The following is an 18,076-nucleotide window of genomic DNA, read 5'->3' on the forward strand; positions in this document are numbered from 1 at the left end:
GAAATACCAGCGTGAGATTATAGGTTTATGTAGTCATTAATTTATTTTCATTAGGCAATGCAAAAATAATCACTGTGGAGAGATCTTTCCTCCTAAGTTGCTCTTCATTCCACTACATAGTTCTTCACCTGCCATTTCTGTCATGTGAGTTGAACTGGGCAGGTGAATCTCTTCCTGATTGCTTTCCTTTACACTTTTCTCTGTCTCCTTTAATTTGCCTCGGGTTCCTCCCTCAGGGGGAACCTGCCAATGCTATTCACAGTTCACTTCTGAACATCTGAAATGATATGTGGTCTGGTGTCAGGGACTTTACCATTCTTTGTCCCCTGTTCACCCACAGTCATGTATGTGGTGAAGGATCTGGCAGTGGGGCAGCCAAGGCCACAGGGATCATCCACACATTTTATTTTGCATATGTTTAAGGAAAATAACAGAATAGCTGAACATGGAAGAGACCTCCAGAGGACATCTCCTCTAGCCTCCCCTTGTTACACGGAGCCTTCTTATCTCCCTTCTCGCTGTGACGTGGTAACAGCATTTTAGGGTTGTTTTCTTGAGTAGAAAACTAAGCGATCACAGTTGGTGGTGGTTTTGCCCATTAATCATCTTGTAAAATTGATGCATCTCAATGGAGACTTTAGCTCACTTCCTCTTGCATCTTCTTTGGGTCACTGAGGAGGAATGTGATAGCCATAATGGCAGAAATTCCACCTCTTTTCCCAAAAGGGAGGGATCATGTGAAGACAGAGGAATATCACTGAAACCTGTTCTGTTGATGAAACAGGTGCAGTGGAATTTTATTTGTTCAGTTTACTCAGCTGTAGTGGGGTGCTTATAAATGGGCTTGTGTGGCTCACAATCTCCTGCTAAATACAGGAGAAGGGAGTATTTGACCTGGAGACATTGGAGTGGGAGATATATTTACATTAAGCCTCCTACTTTGCTCTTGGTGGCAGCTGTATGACAAAATCAATTCAGACACAGGCCAGGCTCCTTCTAAAATGTGGTTAGGTAGGGGTTTTTTGTTGGTTTTTTTTTGTTGTGGTTTTTTTTTTTCCCCTGCTGCTTGTATTGGAAGTTTTTCTCAGCAGCCTGCTACTTTAGTTGGTGGAAGCATTCTATTTAAACCTGTAATTGACTGTAAAGTCACCTGTTTTCATGCTGACATTGCTCTTCAGCAAAAATAAATGAATCTTCATTCACTGACTTTTGCAGTTCTGGGATTATATTCAAGAATAGATGCTGCCTCAACATGAGGCAACTTTTGTGACAACATGAGGAGTGCAGCACACTGCAAAGCGCGAGGGGAGAGAGCAGGAACCTGCCTTTGCATGTGGTGCAGGCATATAATGGCAAGCACAGTGCACGGACAAAGTAGTTAGATTTTGTGAGGCAAATATGAAAGAATAGCTGTAAGTATTTCATCTCTAGTATTTGTTAAGAGTACCTTTTCCAAAGTGTTGTCTCTATAGTGTTGTACTGTGTCTCTAGTATGAGTAGATAACATTGTTATCCACTGGCAGACACCATGTCCCTACACTGAGATTTGTATTCCTGCTGCGTTGGTCGATCGGTCGATCGATCAGTCGGTTGGTTTTTATGAGCACCTGTTGAATGCATCTGGTCACTTGTGTGACCACTATGCTATGGAGTGACTATCTATAGCATTAATGAGATCTTGCATGGCCTTTTAAGCAATAGGCTTGCCCTACCTTATATAAACTGGTTTTCTTTACTGAGGTCATAGTGCTTCTGGCACATTCATTCCATTACATAAAACCTACAACATTGTGCTTTTGCTAAATACCTTTGTCTAACTCATCAACAGTGTGCCATCCCTGCAGATCTCATCCCTGCATTCCCAGGCTCAACTGCAAGTTGCTGATAGACTTCAAAGGACCATGTAAAAATAAATGTTTATTTTTAACACAACCATATTTATTTTAAAATAAAATTTATTTACTAAACACCAGACAAATCCTTCTTCATTCATAGCTCTGTCTGGCTTTCCATATGATTTGTAGTTGGAGTAGAGATTAATCTACCTGAATTCTCTTAGCACTACGCTTGTGGGGTAAATACTTTTTTGCACTGCAGGGGTAAAGTCTATATCTTCTCCAGATTTCCTTTAAGCATCACATAGACTGCATGCGATATCCTTGTCTGCTCATTTTCACTATTGTGACTAGCAGCAAGGTCATTGTTCCACTTGATGTCAGGCTCTAGTACTGAATGAAGAAAAAGAATCATTCTTCAGGGTCTACCCTGACAAGTGGAATGAATGTACCATTAGTTCTAAGCCTTGACAAAAGCTTGATAAAGGGTTTGATGCAAGAAAAAGCAGGACTTGTAAGAAAATAAAGATATTCACATTCAGTCAGCATTCTCAAATTTGAAATAAATAAAAGAAGTTCTCTGAAAGTGGTTAATTTTGGTTGAGTGACTATGTAGTGTGCTGGATGAGAACTGCCCATTCATAATACTCGTAGTTTCAGTACAGGTGCACTTGCCAACAGATGTGAAAATTATATTCTACATCTATGGCTGTTAGCAGAGCCTTAAACTGAATGAAAGGGGTGTAATTCATAAAGTGGACAAAATCTTAGTTACTTTTTCATCCCCAGGAACATAGGGACTGATTTTTCCATATAACAATAAATTGATTTTCTGCTGAATAAAGGCCTGAAGGCAAAGACAGTTGCTCTTTTCTTATCATTGTCCATCCTATGCAAAATCACAATCTCTTCTTCCCCCTTCCTTATGGCAATGCATCACACACTGAATGTTGTCGTTTTCTGAGTGCTGGAAAGAAGCAGTGATCTCCTGTCTTAACAGCTGTCGTTCAGAGTTGTTGAAGTCCCTTGTATGGTCTGACCTGTTCCAGGGCTTATCATGCTTATCGCAGGGCGTGTGGAGGTTCCTTTGCAGTCAGAAAGACTTCTGAGAGAAAGGTTGAAGTGATGTAGCAGGCGTAAAGCTGATGGGGCTCCACAGATGTTATTGGCTGTTATGTCTGGACCACGACTGTAACCTTTTCCCTTTTCAGCTTTGTTAAGGCTCGCATACCTGTGGTTCCACAGTATACATCAAAAATTCCACAGTGGGCTTTGAAAACCCAAAGCAAAGGGAATTGAACACATGTGAGAAGAAGATTAGATGAGTAAGCTACTCTGTTTTTCTGAAGTTGTTTTCCTTTGTTAAAAAGATGCATCAATGGCCACCCAGCACCTAGTTAGAAACATTTCCAAATAATTGTTATTGGAGGCAGAAGCCTGCAAGTACAGTAAGTAATAACCAGATGGGCTAATTCTGCAGCTTCTGGTGTGGTGTTCCATTTTGAAACATTCGTTAGGTACCCTAATTTCACATTAACACCTGTATGCAATATTCTTCTCTTACAGGTTTTCCATTTTTTTTATATACTTTTACTATCCATACTTTTTTGGAATGTTCTGCTTATGGTAATCCATAGGTCAGTTCTCCTGAGTGTGTCCCTTGGGTCTTTTGACATCAAAAGTTCATCTGGGGTCTATCTTAAAGTTTCCCATTCCCTGTAAATGCTCTTTATCATGAAGTTAGCGAACCAAATGCCAGTCCACAAATGAACTTTCACCTGAGCTTGTTCAGTCTGTAGAATCTGCAAGTGCTGTGTTTGTATTTCTATATTTCTATTTCTATAGAAAATCAGCTTTAGAAAACTTGTGTAAAACTTAGATTAAAATTATGAAAGCTTTATCCTGGTACTTCCAAGCACCTTCTGTTAGGTAATACAGTATAGAATCCTTGCTAAACCTAGAATGTGCCATACTCCCATCCTGTTAATAAGCTATTATTTCTTCATTTTCCTTCCCTGCAGGATGGATTTCCATTCTTGTTTCAGGTTTTTGTGTAGACATGTTCCTATGTGTTTGCAGATTAAATCTGACTAAATTAAGAGGCTTTTATCCATTATTGGGAAGTTTCCAGACCTACAGAAAAACAATAGGACTGCCAGTCTCAGTGCTTGCTCTGAATTTAGATACAAAATCAGCCGTGGTAGCTTATATTACTTTAAGCAATGAAACCGTGGAAGGCAGCATAAAAAATCCATTTTTGTGGCTGTGTTGGATGCGGGGAAAGAGGTGTGGGTAATACCTGTAACTGTTAGGGCAGTTTCCAGACAGGTCACATGCCGAGGCTCTTTGCCTTCTCCAGTGCTGAAGCTCTTTGAGTAAGTAATGAGAAGACAATTATTTCAGATGGCCAAAGCTGTCTCTGGACTGATTCTCTTTCATCTGCCAGTCAATCAATTTAATAAGCTACTGTATAGAATAAAATAAGCTGTTTTGGAATTGCAGCTTTCATAATGCATGCTCCGTAAAGCAACAAGACCTGGACTAGCTACTCCATGTAATAACTTCTCCCTACCATAGCAGCATGAGTTAAATGTAAATAAGCTTGTGTTGTTTCTGGAATCTGAATTAATGAGTTACCTGCTTTTGCCTCTCTCATTTTCCTCCTCTTAGCCTGTCCCCTTGGTTTCTTTAAAATATCTGTGGGAGATGACCCCTGCCATCCGTGCCCTCCGCACAGCCACACTCTGCTGCCAGGTTCCCGTGAGTGTGTGTGTCAGAACCGCTACTACCGATCTGCCTCGGACAATTCTGATGCTCCTTGCACTGGTAAGTATTTGGATGGAGTGTTTGAAAGGAAGTTAATGGGAGAGAATGTGCCTGAATGATTCAAGGGAGTTGCAATTCACTGCTTCTCATGACCTGTGAAATAACCCAACACTTGCCTTTTTGCTCCACCAGCTGACTGTGCGGTGTAACTGGTCACTGAAGGCAGATGGAAAGGCAGGAATGTTCCCACGTGCCTTTTACAATGTTGGTGCGGTGGTGAAGCTGTGTTTTGAGAATACTGCAGTGTTGCAATACTAGATGCTCAGAAGTGAAAAAATGTCAAATTTTAGATGACTCATGCAACCTTAAATTAGTCCATCGCAAGTACGCATAAGCTACAACTCCTAATGAGAAAATAATATACTAATTTCTCATGATATGCTAAACTCATTTCATACACGGGGTAAACATTGTTCATTGAAGGAGATAACCATTATTTTCTTCCCTTTATAACTGAAAGTGTGAAGATATATTTACTACACAAAATTTGAATTCTGCATATTTTATTTATGGGAAAATAATTAATTTTTCATGGACTTTTCTGTGGTTCAGTTATGACTTTTCACAGTCATTGATTATGCATATTAATAGGTCAGGTAAGAATTATTAGATGTAGAAGATGACATAAAGTTAGTGATCAACACTCAAAAATACAGTTTGAATAATATATCAAACTTTACCCTTGAACTTCATGGAAGTGAAAGGGGAAAAAACTAAGTTCCTAAAGCATCTTGCAGACTCTATGACTCTGAAGTTAAACACTCAGAAATTAGGAAATGTGATTGTCATTTTTTTCTGTAATCCCTTGCTTACTATACTGCAAAGAATCCATCAAGCAATTTTCGTTTCACAGGGATTATTTTTCCTGAGAAGTTGTCAATCCTTTGCACTGACTGTGATGAGAATCCTCAAGAAAATCTTGTGTGTAATCATGCAATTAAATACTGTACTGCAATGCAAATGCTGAGTGGCCCAGTTAAAATCACAAAAGAAAATTTAATTCTGACATTTCCTGATGTACAAATACTTCATCTTGCCAGTAATATGTTTTTTAAAGTCTCCTGTGTGCAGATTTCCAGCATAATTAATTTTTTTAACAACACTGGAGATGTGAGTCCCCAGGGAAATACAGCTATTGGAACACTCAGATGCTCCAGCAATGCACGAGATTGCAGCTGGAGCGATCCCCACAGAGACCCAGTCCGCTGGCACGAACAGAGGGTGTCATCCTTTTTATTGATCAGCGTTAGCTTTGCCCATAGTTTTCATCGCTATTTCTGGACCGTAGAGTAATGGTGAGAATGAGGATTCTTGGATCCTGTTACAGCCTTCTGAGGGAAATGATCTTTAAATCATGTTCCCCTTGCCCCACCTCCCTGCCACTGAGCTTGGCCTCTGTCCCTGCCCTTCCAGGCTTGCCCAGTTTGTGTCTGTGTCTGTGCCTGGGCTTAGCAGGGCAATGCTGCTGCTTATTTTTACCTGCCTCAGCTTTTCACTTCCCAGCTCCAGTGCTTGCCTCGTTCTCACCCGCCTGCCATCTGCTCACCCTCTGCGCTTGCCGCCTCCTCTTCGCTGTCCCTGTGCTAGCAAGGGAAGTGCTGGATGCACAGGATGGGCAGGTTTTCAGCGGTCCGAGTTTGCTGCCAATGCCATTCAGGAATCTGAAGGGCAGCAGGAATTAGGGAAACTGGCCTTCAGTTCCCGCAATAGGTGGAACAGGCTAGCTGAAGGCTGAGAGAGTTCGGAGGTACTTGGTGCCAAAGGAGAGAATTAGAGGTCTCAGTAGAGGCAAATCTTTACTAAGGTCATGCAAAATTTTAAATTTCAAAGCCTTGGAATTTCTTTTAGGGTATTCTTGGCTATTCTTTTAGGGAAAAGTAAAAGTCACAGCCTTGAAGCAAAGACCCTTTCTGTTAATATTGTTTCTCTAAGATGCGATAGTACGTTTGCTCCTTTGTGTCTGGACTCTGTCTTCCTGAGCCTTGTTCAGAGGAACAACTAGAGAAGAGTAAGAATGAGAAGAAAAAGTGACTTGTTCTGTTCTTTTCCCTGTTTTGTCTTTACCTCGCCCACCCCCACCCCCAATCCCCCCATCCTCCTTTCATGGGGATTTTGATCTTCTGTTCTGTCCTGTAGGCATCCCCTCTGCTCCTCGTGACCTTAGCTATGAAATCGTGGGCTCCACCGTGCTCCTGACCTGGCGCCTCCCCAGGGACCTGGGTGGCCGCAAGGATGTTTTCTTCAACGTCGTCTGCAAGGTGTGCCCAGCCGGGTCCTCGGGGCCCTGCGTGCGCTGTGGGGACAGCGTGCAGTTCGAGCCACGCCAGGTGGGCCTGACAGAGAGTCGTGTGCAAGTCTCCAACCTCTTGGCCCGTGTGCAGTACACTTTTGAGATCCAAGCTGTCAACTTGGTGACAGAGTTGAGTTCAGAAGCACCCCACTATGCCACCATCAACGTTAGCACCAGCCAGTCAGGTAAGAAGACCCCCAAAATTTCCACTTCAGTCTCTCATTTGATTTGCTTGTATCTTTTTAGTCCTGGAGCTTTGTCTTCTTGTGTGTTGTGCCCTTTTTCATTTTGCCCTGCTAGTTCCATGGTTTCACTTCTGCCCTCCTTGTTCCTGCTTTCTCTTGGCAGAAAAACTGAGTTAGCAGCTGGTGTGGTTGCATATGGAGAAGAGTTGTTGGGACAGAAGCTGCCCTGGAGAAGACAGCAGTGGGGGATGCAGTTTTGTGGGTCAAAGTATGTTGCTTCATTGTGTGAGGCAGGGGACACTTGGAGCTTGACGGGGATTTTGTGAGCATCAGCTTGCCACAGCAGCTTTTAGAGAGCATTTCTTCAATTCCTCTTCACCTTCTCTACCTCCTACTCCATTTCATCTTCTTATACTTCAGCCAGTCCTTCTAGCATTTGTCACACCTTCACCTTTTTTTTGTGTCTCTGTTTTGAGACACTCTGTTTTTCCATCCTTTCTTGTTCTCACACACCACCTTTCATTCTTCTCATTTCAGTTCATACTCTAGTGCATTGCAGCAAGTGGTATTTAGTATTTCATCAAATCTATCCACCTTTGCCCTACTGCATATCAAAGTAAGGAAGTGGAAAACAGAGACAGATAGGCACTGTCTAAAAATGAAGATGCAGTTAATGATACAGATAGGTGCTGTATGACAAGAGGGAATGTACAAAACAATATTTACTCATCACCTAATTATTCATGACCCTGGGATGGCATGTATTAGTGCTGTGCAGTCCTGTGGGTCATAAAAAGATATGAAAACCACATTTTTTATGATTCCTGGAGAGGTGTTAAATGGAATTCTGAAAAAGAATCCAGAAGGGGATCACTATTCCTATTTTACTGAAATTGCTCTTGGTTCTTCTGCATGCTATATATTTTCTTCTACCTTTTTCTTGCCTTTTTAGCCTCCCTGTTCTGACAAATGCTTTTGAAATATCATTCTCCTGTCAATAGGAAACAAAATACGTTAATTTTTTTTTGCCTTTTACATGGTAGAAATATTAAAATGTGTCGTGCAGTTATATCAAAGGTGTCACGATCCTTGTAACTAGGATCTAAACTGCAGGGATGACTAAACTAAAATACTAGTGGCTTGTGTGGGCTGTCAAAGGAAGGGGTGACATTAAAGTGTTGAAGAGTAGGTCAGACTCGGGGATAGCATACAGAAGGCTTATATATATATATATATATATATATATGGAGAGAAATGGGAGAACACCCATGGCATGTACACCGCAAGTAATTTCCTACTGTTAACAGGTGCCAGGGGTTTGATGTCGGTTCCTTCCCTTTGAAATGTTACCTGACAGGCACCAAGTAGCAGAGCCCATGCAGGGTAACCCTTCCCTCTAAGAGACTGGCTGCAAATGGTGATTAGTTTTTGTTTACAGTCAATCATATAGCAGGGTAATTTGTGTAGTAGTTCCAGGCAGCTTCTTTGGCTTCTGCTGGAGACAGGTAGGTGTTCTATTAACATCCCAAAGAAATCTCCTTCGTGCTTCTCATCTCAGCCTTCATCTATATTTGAGGTAATTTAGTTGAGTAGCTACTTCCTTTGCCTGCCTGGAATCACCAAATCTACCCTCTTCTTTTGCTTCATTTTGACTGTTCTGCCCTCTCCTGTTCCTCCGGATGTCTCTGGGTGTCTCTGTTGGGTACGTTGGGTATGTTGGGTGTCTCTCTCTAAGGTGTCTCTCCTGTGCACTGAAGCGGTTTCAGGGAGACCAACTTTCTTAAACAGCAGTGTGTGCTGAGTGGCTTCTTTTTGTGTTCGGTTTGTGTTTTTTTCCCTTGCTCTTCCTCGAGATCATTATAAGTGAGCTTGAGATGAGCTGCCCTCGATTTGTAGTGACAGCTCATACTAACAAGGCCCTGCTTCCCCGTCACATGGCCTGTCTCATACATACCCCCTCCCTTCAATCCCTTCAGCAGGTTTTCGCTTTAGCATGGCTTATTGTTGTTGTTTTTGGTGGTGTTAAACCAATTATTATTATTATTATTATTATTATTATTATTATTATACAAGCAGAGATGGACATTTCAGGAGCTTATGTTCTGAAAGAGACAAAGAAGGGACAGGAAAGCATGAAGAGTATAAAAAAAGCAAATGGGAGAAAGACAAGCTTTCACGATAAATGGCTGTAGCCAAAAAAAAAATATTCTCTCCATTGAATTAAAGGTGACCAAAGAAAGATGTTCCAGCTGTGGCAGTTTCTGAATATTCAGCTTACTCATACATCAGTCAGAGTTTTCTCACTTCTTCCAGTTGCTGATCCAAATAATCCTTCTCCCCACTGTCTGCCCCTTTGTTAGAGGTACCGTAGGCAATATTCTGTGCTGGAACATTTCTACTGTTTTCTCTTTCTTTTTCCTGTGCTCCTATTCACTTTCCCACTGTTCATCTGAGTTTGCTTACTCCTAACAGTCTGCTAGCCCTGGCTTCAAAGTATGATAGGATCCTTTGGTCACACAGACAAGTTTCCCTGTGGTAGCCTGATGATGGTGTTCCTACGGTTTGCTGACTTTGTGTCTGAAGACAGAATAAGAAGGGCTCGCACTGGAAAACATCCTTTAATGTAGTAAGACTTACTAACCTTCTATAGCAAAAAGGATCTGAAACCTGTTTGGACAGTAATAACAAAACCTTTCTGGATAGTAATAGTATGACATGCAAATACGATATGCAAGTTGCCAGAAGGAAAATCTGTCCAAAGATGAGGCAAGAGAGAAGGGAATTACTTCCAGATCAGGTCTGAAGTGCTGAGGGTGATTACCTAAAGAAGTGTCAAGATACACAGAAAGATGTCGGGAGGCAATTCCAGATAGCATCAGCTGTGTGAGGAAAGGCTATTATGTCATTGTAGTGGGGTTACACTTCACAGAAGGGAACTTGACCAAAGAAAGCAAAGAACTTAAAATCCAACTGTATTATTAAAATATATATATATAATTAAACTGACTAAAAATTTAAACACTATTTTAATATCTTTAAGTGTACTTATCAGGGTAAACAAATACTATTTTCACATCTCAGGACTGAAGTCAGGTTTTCATTTAAAGGATTCTGAAAAGACTTTCTCTGTGCACAGCTGTAACTACCTCTCCATCTTTTTTTCCTACACCTTCCACTGAAGCATGTAGTAATGTCTGTTGCCAGAGACATGCTACTGAACTTATTCATTCAGGCAGTTGTTACATACCTAGAAGAAATAAAGACAGCAGAGACTCAGATGTTGGAGGAAATCCACGTAGACTGTTAAAAGTGAGTAGATTTGTTTTTAACTGAATCCATACATAATGAGAGCTAATGGAGATATGTGAGGATAAAGGTTATGTGACCAGGTTGCCTTGTATCTGTGAAAAGATATGTAGCAGCCTTCTGCATCAGTTGGATTCAGAGTGGTGAGACCTGGTAATACCAGAAATCTATAGAAATGCAGAAATGAAATCTGAAGGCTTGTGTAAGAGGCTGAATGGGGACAAGGACAGTTATGGGTAGTGCCAGGAAATTTAGGAGGACCTGACAGAAGATTTTCAGGTGAAATGGTGTGAGAAGAAAAAAGGAACCAAATGCCAAATATGATTACGGGATTATGAAGGAAAGTGGATGAGTTGCTTGAAGATGTTTTTTTTCCAGAGAGAGATGGAGTCCAGTAGGCTTAGTAGGCAAGACCAAGGACACAGGCAAGGCATTTTCTTGATCAAAACAGGAAAGGAATAAAAAGAGAGCTGCCAAAAACTACTTAGGACCGTGTTTTGCCAGGCTAAAACCAGCAGGTAAAGCAAGTGGAGTGTGAGCTCTGTGTTCATTGTCCTCTGAATGAACTACATCAGTTTTCAAAGTAACAAGCTGTTTGCTTATTTATGATCTAATTACTAACCCTAAGCACTCGTCAAAGGTCCTTAAGAATTTAACTGTGTTTGTTTTTTCTTACATAGGAAAAATGAAAACACTCTTAAGATTTAATTTTTCCCTCAGTGACATCTGTTGTCACTAAGGGAAAAATTGAAGGAAGAATTCCCTGGGTCCTCCTTCTTGCCCTTCCTGAAGATAGAAGTGACATTTGCTTTCCTCTAGTCCTCAGGCACCTCTCATGGTCACCATGATCATTCGAAGATTATCAAGAATGGCCTTAAAATGACATCAGCCAGCTCCGTGATGGGTGCATCCCATCAGGGCCCATGGAATTATCTAGGTCTGGTTTGCCTAAACATTCTCTCACCTGATCTTCCACCAGGAAGATCTTCCTTGCTCCAGGCTTGCTGTCTGTCTCTGGGACCTGGAGTTCCTAAAGGCTGGTGTTGCTAGTACAGAGGGCTGCGTTGTGAAGACGAGATTCAGTACCTCAGCCTTTTCCATGTCCTGTGTCACCAGGCCCCCTGTGCCACCCGGCAGTGGGCCCACATTTTCTGTAGTCTTCCTGTAGCCACTTAGGTACTTAGAGAAGCTCTTGCTTTTGACATTCCTTGCCAGGTGTGATTCCAGGTAGGCGTTGACTTTCCTAACCATGTCCCTGCATGCTTGAACAGCACCTCTGTGTTCCTCCCAGGTGACCTGATCCTGCTTCCACCTTCTGCATACTTCCTTTTTATATGCAAGTTTAGCTGGGAGCCCCTTGTTCAAACACACAGGCCTATTGGCATTTTTTGCCTGAATCCCTGATTGTTGGTATGGACCGCTTTTGCACCTGAAGCTGGTAGTCCTTGCACAAGCTAGCTCTTTTGGAGCCACTTTTCCATATAAAGCCTTATCCCATGGGATTCCTCCAAGCAGATCTCTAAAGGGGTCACATCTCTCTGAAGTCCAGTGTTGTGAACTTGCTTTTTGCTCTGCTCGCTCCTCTCAGGATCTTAAACTCCACCATCTCATGGTCATGGCAGCCAAGGTTGCCTTCAACCTTCATGTCACCAATGAGCTCTTCCTTGGTTGTGAGAATGAGGTCCAGCAGGGCATCTGCCCTCATTGCCTCCTTTATTGCTTGGGTCAGGAAGTCACTGATGCTTTCCAGGAACTTCCTGGATTGCTTATGCCCTGCTGTGTTGCTCCTCCAGTAGGTGTTAGGGTGGCTGAAGTCCCCATTGAGGATCAGTGCCTCCAAACATGAGGCTATTTCCAGCCGTCAGCTCTCGGCTCCATTCAGTTTTTCACTTGTAAGCATCTAAGGCCATCGGAGACACCCTGGTGTGGCCAAGACATCTGCCTACTCGGGACTAGCAGATATGACAGGAACAGTAGAAGACCCAGCAGCTACTGGAATGCCATCTGGATGACAGAGAGAATCAATACCAGGGGCCTCTCAAATTTATGGGCAACTGAATGGCTCCTTGGGTCTTTGCTGTAGAGTGGGCTGAATTGGTTCCACATATTGTCTTGACTGGGGATGGGATTCAGCTGTCTGTCATGGGTATCTGCATGGGATTGGGACTGAATGTCACATACTAGGGACATTCATGGTCTTCTGAGAATGGCACTTGGCTGTGCGCTGTGTGTGTGGATTGCCACACAGTAGTCTGCACCTCCTTCACATTCCTTTCTTACCTACTATTGATTTGGGATTGTTAGGCTTGCAGACGTATGTTGCTGGTCTGGGCTGGTAACACAGACAAGGACATCAGCTTTACCAGAAAACAGCAGAAACTTTTCAAACATTAGCAACTGAGACAATGTATCTTTTTTGAGGTACTCAAAATATCTTTAAATCCACCTCAGTGTGGATACCCGGGTATGTTTGTCCTGCTAGGTAGAAGAGTTGCAACTGACAGCCCACAAAAATAGGATCTGGGAGCCGTATTTGACTGATGTTTGGACTGCTTTACAGCTTTAGTTAGGTTTTATATGTGCAAGAATTTTCCATACTTCTGCTATTTTATAAATAGTATACAAAAAGCGGTCCTTTTTCAGTTTTCCTTAGGGGTCTAATCTCACAACACGTTGTTTGCTCTCAGTGCATTTGAAATGGGATGGGATGGAACGGAATGGAATGGAATAGAATAGAATAGAACAATTCAGTTGGAAGGGTCCTACAATGATTCTCTAGTCCAACTGCCCAGATTAGATTGAAGTGCACCCTGTTCTTTCAGCTGTCATTAGACAGAGGCCTAGCATGTCTCCATTTATAAACTCCACGTGAAAAGAGCAAAACTAATGAAAGTGACAAGTCAATATAGAACTGGACACTTGTATAAATGCAACGAGCTTTAAAAGCAGTGCTCTTTTATAAACATTTTTAATAGTCATGATGCATACAAACTAAAATACTCATCTAGCACTTCTGTGGCAGCAGAAGTATGGTAGTTTGAGTGTTGTCTTAAGACATACAACCTTGAACTTTGTATTTCTTAATATATTAACACTGGGAGAGTAACTTTGTCTCATGTTTCTGACAGGAAATACATACTTACTCCACCCACAAATACATTCACATTTCACATCACCTTAGTCAGAAATTTTTCAAAGGTGAAATCTATATATCTCTTTTTACTTGAAGTGGTGGGACAGCTCCATGGCCAGTGTTTCATATGTTTTGTCCTTAAAAGAGGGGCAAATACATTTATCAAAATCTGAACTCTGACATAGAGAGGTAGGTTAAAGACAACCTGTCTTGCGTTGATTTGTAGTTATTTTTATTACTGAACATTTGTACTGGTTTAGGCTTTTGCCTTAAGTAGTATCTGCTTATTAGGTATGTATCACTGAAATAGCTATTTTTAATGAGCGGACTGCATTATTCTGAACATCCCTCCTGCCTTATCCTCAGTGATGGAACTACCTGGGCAATAGGGACATTCTAGACTACTGTGGTGCATGGTCAAGAGATACACACACCGTAACTCTGGGTAAAGCTGCTCCAGTGATATTTTTTTTTCTTCTTAAGTTTCCCAATACTTGTAATTCCACTAGTTGTGACCTGCTTCTGCATGCTGCCCGTCTGAGTAAGAGCACCTTTTATTATCATTGCTCTGGTGCAGATTTTGCTGTGCCTACACATACTGTGCACAGTGCCAGCCCAGGTCTTTGCACTGGAGGCAAAAGATAACCTGTTGATGGGTAGCTGAAAATGGATAGCGCATATTACCATCAGAATGGGTACGTTTTGACTATGATGCAGGTCAAATGTGGCTATTTGAGTATTCTTTCCAGGTAGGGGGAAAATTGTGGATTGGAAAGAAATGAGAAAAGTGGGAACAATAACTGATGGTGGTGGGAAGGAGAGGAATGCAAAGAGGTGGGAGGGCAGGAATGGAGGGGAAATCTAACTCCAGCCATTCTGCAAAATCTTCATTCAAAACGGGAAGGAAGCAGCTCTTCCCTGGCAGGAAAGCTCTGTATTTAGGTTTGCACCTCTCGCTGTGTATGTTTTATGACCTAGCAGAAGGAATTTGAACTTATTGCAACGTTAAAATGTAGCGGAATCTGTCTTGATGGAAGGTTAACTGATCAGTTACCCCATTCTCCTCCCATTATCATTTGAATACAGTGTTACTAATTTGTAACTCTTAAATGCTACCTATGGTTATTTACTGCTGTCTTCCATCCTTGCGGCAACTTTGTCATTAGCAGGTGAAGGGATTGTGCAATCCTCTTTGAAAGACCAGCAATACAAGGAGTAAGGATGAAAGCATTTTGTTGTTTATACTCCTACATTTTTGTTTCATTTACACTTGTAAGTGGTTCCCACTTGCTTGAGCTGTTTGGAGTCCATTTGTATTCTTTCAGAATAATTTTATCTTGTTACTAAAAATTATACTTTTACCTTTTTAGCAACTAATGAGGGAAGAAAATGCTATTCTACAATTTTTGATCATTTGTCTCTACCTCATTCCTCGCATCAAGGAAGTTTGTTGTGTAAAACCGGTGGAGTTAGGTGGCAGCTTGTCATTGGCATGCTTTTTCTGGAAAATTTAAATGTTGCTGAAGACATCACTTGCATTAGGAAAATGAGGGTTCCCTTGCTGCGTACCTGAAGGTTTCTTGGCAAGATGACATTTTGCTTGCAAAGAGGAAGCAAAACTTGAGAAGACTTTTGTGGACAGACAATTGGCAGGCTGAAAGAGCCTCTTCCAATTATACTGAAACTTTTGCTTGAAAATCTCTTCCTAGAAAGAAACTCATATTCTTTTGTCTTTTGCACGAACCTGGAGAACATGCATGTGTATGTGTGTGTGTACATACAAATTCATGGATGTCTTTTGTAGAAGTTTTCATTCTCCAGAAAGCTTCACATGCAAGTGCCTTTAACAACCATACATCTTTGTTCCTGTTCTGAGGCTGTTTTTTGAACTAACTACTTCAGGAAAGGGCCTGCAATATATTAAGTAGGTGTTTTGTACTTCTGTTGTCTTCAGAATATGTGAATGGTGCCTCAAGGAGTACAAAAAACTGAAAAGCATTACTACCCCAAATAGTAGCTTGTATTGTTTCTCCTTGTAATCTAATATTAGTTCCGTGAACAGTGTTTGAAATGATTAATTGTATTATCTTCAGGCTAACATTTTGTTTCCTTCCTACTGATTTAATGAGTTTCAGGTTAGTGTGAAGTAAGGGAAGTTACACAACTCTCAAAGCCTGGAACTGAACTTCAAACTTTTAGAATAGCCAATCAAAAGATTTCTAAAATTGGTAGACCCAAGTTCTTGCTTGCCTTCTGTTTTATGTTCGTGCTTCCAAAGCCATCTTTTATGTTTGATGTCCAGATCCTTGCTTTCTACATAAGGGAAGTTGACATTTTCCCACAGTAATTAATATCTGACACAGACTATAAACACTTGATATCATAATGGAATCAAGAGAGATAACATCTCTATCTGGGTAGTGTACCAGGCTGGCCGCCTGTTTACCAAATGACAGAAACTTAGCAAGCTACTTAAGAGCAGACAGAAAAACTGTATGTGAAGCTTCCACATGTGTACACTTAACCGTGACCTTTAGGTGCTGGTTCCAGACAGGAGTGCTTTGTTAGAAGCCCATGCAGACGGGACTGCTGTGGTTCTGTGGCCTGCAGAAGGACTGAGAGCCTCAAATGCAGTGGTAGTTTGGACATTTGGGCAATAGCCTTGACTGGGATTGGCTTGAGATCCTAGACCTAGTCTGAACACAAGGCTGCATATTAGGCTGTGAAAATGAAATGCTTTCAGTTGCTATGATCTGCAGCTGAGCTGGCACCACTGAACTGAGGAATGTGTCAAAATCTGTTCCTTAACGCATCAGTTGTCAGTCTCCATCTTCTGGTTTGCAACTGTGACCTGGTAGTGAATGACCTCCATTACTCTGATAGCCTTACCTGATATTTTTCCCCAGACAAACAATGATAATCTGGGCGAGAAGCAGAACAGAGGTAGCGTGCTCTGCTTTTGCTCTGACTGCTATCTCATTGTTTGTCCAAGTGTGATCCTAGAATGAGGCAGTGGCACTGAACACCTTGTCATCTTGCATGTTAAAATTGCAAATCTGGCGATCAGAATAATGTTCCAGCTACAGTGTAGAGCATTCCATAATTCCTGTGCATGATCAGTTGGTTGCGGATTTCTTAATTTTCTTTCTGTCCAAGTTGTCAGTGACTGTATCTCCCAGCAGATTAGAATTGTGCCTGGATTTCTTCTGGTTATTTTATGACGTGCTTCATAATTCAAATTGAGGGAAATTAAAGGAGGCATTCACCTACCTTATTAACTCATCATAATATTAATCAATTATAGTTCATTGTTAAGCTTATCCCTTTGCAATCTCTCCTTCCTCTCTATTCCAGTCCCCTCTGCCGTCCCCATGATGCATCAGGTGAGTCGCACTACCAACAGTATCACGCTGTCATGGCCTCAGCCAGACCAGCCCAATGGGATCATCCTGGATTACCAGCTGCGCTACTTTGACAAGGTGAGCAGAAAGTGAGGCAGTGCTGATTGTCACATAGCTGTTATGCACAAGAGGACAGGGTAGCCTTCTGTCTAGGAGATGCACCCCTGGATTCAGATGAATAAGATGGAGAAAAACGCTTCAATGATGAACAAAGAGCAAGCTGTAGCAAAACCAGATGTTCATAATATACACTTTGTCTAACATCAGTCCATCTGTGTTTCCCAACTTGGAACCACCTAGGGACAACTGTGGCTAACAACATAATAAGTTTAGCACCAGCTGATACAGGTAACAGTGGAAGGAACTGAAGTTCCCAAATCTGTCTACTGGAATTGGGCTCACTGCAACATTCTGTTGTGTGTTTGTGGAGGGAAGTCCTGTGTCCCCATTTATGCCTGGACAGTCATCTCTAAGACATTTTGGGTGGATTAATGCACTACTCCGTGCACTAAGTGAAAGATGTCTGTTACCTGTTTCTGTCCTGGAATTACAGGATGGCAAGTACAAAGTTGGTCTCCGTTCACAACTTCCATGACTCCTAATCCAATTGGTTTGAGAAGGGGTACACAGGGCTGTTCAGACAAGCTCTCATTCTGTATTCTTGATCTTTCACATAAATATTTTTGCAGGATCGTGTGGGGCTATTTTTTCTGTAGCAGTAAAAGGGCCTGCTATTTGTAATAATATGTCTAACAGCTTCCTGGCTACAGCATTACATGTGGTTTTGCTCTGGATTCTCCTAGAATATGTGAGTTTGGAGCTGGTAGAAAACACATTTTCAGGACAGGCTATGACTTTTTAAATGGATATGCTTAGCAAGGAACCATGGAACAAGGTAATTTTGTCTCTCACTCTTGTTTAGGTCAGAATTGAGGGTCTTTGGCAGAGCTCTGTGGGAAGCCCAGGCCCATGGGAACAAAAGGCAGCAGTGAGGAACAAATAGTGTGTGAGGAAGTCAGGTCTGGAATAGCGGTTGTGGTTGGGAGGCTCTGTAACCGGTTCAGAGAATACTGGGCTGGCATGGAAACTAGCATTCCTCG

At 41.8% G+C, this 18,076-nt stretch overlaps 1 protein-coding gene across 7 annotated transcripts in view; it reads left to right on the forward strand.

Annotated features, from left to right (window-relative positions):
• LOC308065980 (ephrin type-B receptor 5) overlaps positions 1-18,076 on the forward strand; it is an 82,484-nt gene that overhangs the window by 53,733 nt on the left and 10,675 nt on the right. For all 7 annotated transcript variants that reach the window (XM_080392714.1, XM_080392713.1, XM_080392712.1 and 4 more), the window contains 3 exons: positions 4,506-4,661; positions 6,798-7,136; positions 16,930-17,054. In XM_080392714.1, the coding sequence (XP_080248840.1) occupies positions 4,506-4,661; positions 6,798-7,136; positions 16,930-17,054 (620 nt within the window). The remainder of the gene's footprint in view (positions 1-4,505; positions 4,662-6,797; positions 7,137-16,929; positions 17,055-18,076) is intronic.

This window comes from Falco punctatus (assembly GCF_963210335.1).
Source record: "Falco punctatus genome assembly, chromosome: 6".
Lineage (NCBI taxonomy): Eukaryota > Metazoa > Chordata > Aves > Falconiformes > Falconidae > Falco > Falco punctatus.